Source organism: Eufriesea mexicana, unplaced genomic scaffold (genome assembly GCF_001483705.2).
Source record: "Eufriesea mexicana isolate 0111107269 unplaced genomic scaffold, ASM148370v2 scaffold3597, whole genome shotgun sequence".
Taxonomy (NCBI): Eukaryota; Metazoa; Arthropoda; class Insecta; order Hymenoptera; family Apidae; genus Eufriesea; species Eufriesea mexicana.
Window position 1 is genome coordinate 65,465 of NW_016911617.1, and position 2,123 is coordinate 67,587.

At 51.3% G+C, this 2,123-nt stretch overlaps 1 protein-coding gene across 1 annotated transcript in view; it reads left to right on the forward strand.

The window, feature by feature from the left end:
* The first annotated feature begins 1,155 nt into the window (after positions 1-1,155).
* LOC108551018 (uncharacterized) overlaps positions 1,156-2,123 on the forward strand; it is a 34,793-nt gene continuing 33,825 nt past the window's right edge. The window contains exon 1 of the mRNA XM_017905010.1: positions 1,156-1,498. Coding sequence (XP_017760499.1) covers positions 1,156-1,498 — 343 coding nt within the window. The remainder of the gene's footprint in view (positions 1,499-2,123) is intronic.

Here is a 2,123-nt window from a genome sequence, read left to right on the forward strand (position 1 = left end):
TAGAGAGGGAACGGGCAAGAGAAACGACCTACCGACAAGCAAGGCAGACAGACAGAAGTCCACCTTCCACTTCTCCATTCCCTTACGCAGGTTCACTCCTACTATAACGACGAACGAACAGCCTGCCTCTGCTCGCTCGCCTGCCTATAGCTGGCTTCTCCTTCTCTGTTTCTATACCTACCTACCTACCTACCTTCTCTGCGCCGTGGTTAACTCGGACAGAGGCGAGAGGTGATACACTCGATACACTCAGCCGGACGAGGGCGACGAAGACCTCAGTCACCTCCTGACATTCGGTATGGTACGACCTTACCCCACTGGCGTGTGACTAAGAAGGTATCGCCGAAAGGAGGGTTGAGAACGCCGAGAGGATCCTGCAGACGCACCGGGGACCAAAGACAGCCCGGTGAAAGGGATAATCACCGAACACAAGAGACAGCCAGGGGAAAACTGAGAAAAAAAGGAACGCCGAACCGGAGGAAAAGAAAGCGCCGCCGCTGTTACCACCGCCACCGCACGGACCACCCTTAACGGTGTACCAAAGCCGTTGATTCTTTTTCCTTTCCACGCGAACCCCCCCGCCACATTCTTAAGCACCTACCGCTCCCCTCCTCCCACCTTCCTCTGAGACAGCTCTCGTAACCCCCTTCCCCCCTCGTATAAGAATCAGTGCATCGCGTGTGTCGGGACCAGTGCCAAACGGGTTGTGATTCTGTGCGGACAGTTTTTCAAGTGTGATCACTACCGGTAGCCTAAACCACCGGCGAGTCCTGTATGATCTAACCGAGGAGTGGACATCGCATATCCCGTCTTCCGTTATTCGCTTCTCTCTCTCTCTCTCTCTCTCTCTCTCTCTGTGTTTCCCTGTTTTCCTCCGTTTTTCCTCTCCTTCGATCGAAAACATCGGACCACATCGTACAAACGTTTCACACGGAGAATATAATAACAGTGCGTTCTCCTTCTAACGCGAATCGTAGCCATCGACTACGTAAATACACGCTCGATGACAGGGTACCACTGACCCGCGCCTCCACGCAGTACGGTATACATTGGTGCGGAGACACGCGAGGATAGATACGTCTCGCTTGCTCCTTGGCTGCCACGCGCCACCGCGAGTGCCTGCGTGCGACGAGAGTGATCAAGTGCTATGCGAATATGACAGTTGCGGAGGATACGACGATCGCTTACGATCGACAAATGACAATGGAGGCCATTCTAGTTCGTGACCAAAGGACCACTTCCCACAGAGTTCTGGACCACCGTAGCTCTAGCAGCAGCCTGTCCAACGCGTCTAGCAACATGACAGCGTCATCGAAGCTGTACAAGACTATCCTAGATGCAAACCCGAGATACGCGACGGTAATAGACCCGAGAATAAATAGAAACGATCACGACAAGAGACACTTTCCATGTGACTCGTGCCTCGTACCTGCTTCTTACGACGATCGAGGGATACGATCGAGACACAACGCATCCGTCACCGCGACCACGTGGCTGAGTAAGTCGATCTACTGACTATGGAACGCGATGATGTTTCCGTGCCAGCGATTCCCGAGGAAACACTCGCGATAACTCTCGCCCCTCTTCCTTCTGCTCTTTCTTTTTCTTCCTCCCATTCGTCGTTTTCTTAGATCCTATTTCATGCGAGCTGCCACAGCTCGTGACACGTTTAGATCCCCTTCGTTTCCTCTCTGTTTCGTCAAAGTGTCAGTCTTTGGTACCCCCGGTAAGGAGAAATATCAGGACGAGGTTAGAAAATTCAAAAACATCGCGAATTTACCCAACTAGTCCAATATGCTTCCTGATATGCCGCGTTATCTTGACAGAATGTTGCTTGTCAACGGAAAAATTGCATCCTCTTTCCGGCTGCAACGTGTTCCCCGAATTGATACAGATGTACGTTCTCATCGCTGTTGTCATCGTGACCACCGTTTACAAATTTCTTCATCGATTTACTCGTTCGAGAGTCGATACAATGTCTCGAAATCTCCTATTACTCCGTAATCACCTTTCCCGGGCCCCAGAGGTGTCGGAGTAGACGCTTAATCGGTCATAACGTTAGAAATTCCAGCGTTCGTTATTTATTCGAAACGGCTGGATTAATTGGCAGATAATGAATGCCG